Source organism: Plectropomus leopardus, chromosome 15, assembly GCF_026936395.1.
Source record: "Plectropomus leopardus strain MGB_pleo_1.0 chromosome 15, ASM2693639v1, whole genome shotgun sequence".
In the NCBI taxonomy this organism is placed as follows: Eukaryota; Metazoa; Chordata; class Actinopteri; order Perciformes; family Serranidae; genus Plectropomus; species Plectropomus leopardus.
The window spans coordinates 670001-672455 of NC_142190.1; the positions used below are offsets into that span (position 1 = coordinate 670001).

Genomic DNA, 2455 nt, shown 5'->3' on the forward strand with positions numbered 1-2455 from the left:
CACACACACACACACACACACACACCACACAGGTAACACACACACACACACATACACACACACAGGCAACATTTCTTGTAGGATTTAAAATATTTATTTTATCCAATCAGAGTCGGCAGTGTCACGAGGCCCCGCCCCCGCTCTGCTCACCTGGCAGGTGACTCAGAGGAAGATGCCGTGGAACATCGTCCTGCTGCTGGGAGGAGGCTTCGCCCTCGCCAAAGGCAGCGAGGTGAGTTCATCGTCTCCAGAGAGACACTGTGGACAGAGAGGACATTTTTACAAACTGAGGACAGTTTAAACTGTGTGTGTGTGTGTGTGTGTGTGTGTTGTCAGGAGTCCGGTCTGTCCCGTTGGCTCGGCACTCAGATGACACCGTTACACTCCATCCCTCCCTGGGCCATCGCCATCGTCCTCTGCCTCCTCGTCGCCACCTTCACCGAGTGTGCCAGCAACGTCGCCACGGCAACGCTCTTCCTACCCATCCTGGCCTCCATGGTAACGACACATACACACATTATACACACAGTATGTTCACGTGGTAACGGCCGGTGGTCGTAGAGACGGTGGGGTCAGCCGAGGCTTTGTCTTTTTTTATCACTGTGAAGGACTTCCTGCTGATGTTTCAGAATAAAAGCCTGTTAAAAACTGAAAGAATTAGGCCCTTAGACAAAGGACACTCAACTTGCTTTGCTTGGGGACGTTTTGTAGTATTTTAGGACATTTTTAGTATTTTAGGATGATTGTAGGAATTTAGAGCATTTCTAGGATTGTAGGACATTTACTGAGTTTTAGAACATTTCTGGTATTTTGGGACATTTTTAGGATTTCAGGATTTTCCAGGATTTTTTTCCAGGATACTTAAAGGACAAAAACAATTCTTAGTATGAATCACTTTATTTTTACTGTGAATTAGAAAATGGTTGGGGGCCACCAGGCACCCTATCAGGGGCCAGATTTGGCCCACGGGCCATAAGTTGAATATCACTGCTTTTGGGCCACAGTTGGGCTTCATGTGAAACGTCTCCACAGGAAGTTTAAATTGTGACTGAAATTTGGTGAATTTTGCGTCTGTTTCATGTTTTCCTGTTTCATCTGAAGCTGTTGTTCTGTGTCCTGGTTCAGTCCCAGTCCATAAACCTGAACCCTCTGTACGTGATGATCCCCTGCACCCTCAGCGCCTCATTCGCCTTCATGCTGCCGGTGGCCACGCCCCCAAACGCCATCGCCTTCTCCTCCGGTTTACTCAAAGTGTCCGACATGGTGAGTTTCGTGTTTTTTGAGGACGTGTAAAAACGTTCATGAAGCCGTAATGACCTTTGTGTTTTTGGCGCCCCCTGCAGGCCAAAGCTGGCGTGGTGATGAACGTCATCGGGATCGGCTGCATCAGTCTCGCCATCAACAGCTGGGGTCGCGTCATCTTCGGCCTGGACTCGTTCCCTCCGTGGGCAAACGCCACGTCTCCGGTGTAGAGCAACAACCGACTGCCTCGTCTTTTTTTTCAGGTTCATCGCTCGGCGCCTCGAACAGGGATTCAAGTTTTCGTTTGTATTTCGTACTGAAGGCGGCGTGTGACTGCTGCCGGTTCTGAGCCTTCACAAACATCGTCCTGATGTTCGGACCGTCTCCCTGATGTGGAGTCAGTTTCCCAAAGATTCGGCCGTCAGAGTCTCTACGCTCCGCTGAACGTCAACGAAAACAGAAGCTCGTACTCAAATAACATCGAGAAAAAACGGAGACAATCAGAAATAAACGTCCGTCTCAAAGAAACGCCTCCTTCAAATAAAAACTCTGTAAATAAACTCTGACATATTTGTATTAATGGCGCAAAACTGAAGCCTAATTAGGATGAAATATCCAATAATACTCCAGAGGACGTTTACGCACAGCATGAGAATGATTTTCGTGTTCGGTGTGAACGTCACACCTAAAAACAAAACTTCCACCAAACGTTCAGCAAAACCTTGAAAAGCTCTTTGGTGGTGGCTTCATCTCCTGTTGTTTTTTGGGGAAACTGACTTCAGGTCAGCGACTCCTCTGATCAGGGAACACCTGAAATAATCATGTTTAGTAATTATGAAATATTCTGTGTTTTCTGCTGTTTTCTATTTAAATGTTTATATTTGGTAACATGCGTGTGAATGTGTACAGACATAACTATCAGAGTTTTCTACCTTCTTGTTGCTAACAGTTTTATTTGGTGTTAATAAAATTTGATCTTTAAAAGAAAAAAAGTGTCACAACAAACTACTTAACCCTTTGAAACCAGTTTCTTTCTAAAACACGGGCGAAAAGGCAATGAGGTGCAAAAATTTGCCAGCAATAAATTAAAAAGTTCCAGAAAATAACCTTAAAATTAGTTAATAATAATAATAATAATAATAACAATAATAATAATAATAATAACAATAATAAGTATTATAATCATTTTTAGTTTTTATGAAAAAGGAAGTTA

At 44.2% G+C, this 2455-nt stretch overlaps 1 protein-coding gene across 1 annotated transcript in view; it reads left to right on the forward strand.

Annotated features, from left to right (window-relative positions):
* Positions 1-2234, forward strand: part of slc13a5a (solute carrier family 13 member 5a) — a 17019-nt gene extending 14785 nt beyond the window's left edge. Inside the window, exons 10-13 of the mRNA XM_088088114.1 lie at positions 111-232; positions 337-498; positions 1126-1263; positions 1344-2234. Coding sequence (XP_087944240.1) covers positions 111-232; positions 337-498; positions 1126-1263; positions 1344-1472 — 551 coding nt within the window. The 3' untranslated portion in view covers positions 1473-2234. The remainder of the gene's footprint in view (positions 1-110; positions 233-336; positions 499-1125; positions 1264-1343) is intronic.
* The last annotated feature ends 221 nt before the right edge of the window (positions 2235-2455 follow it).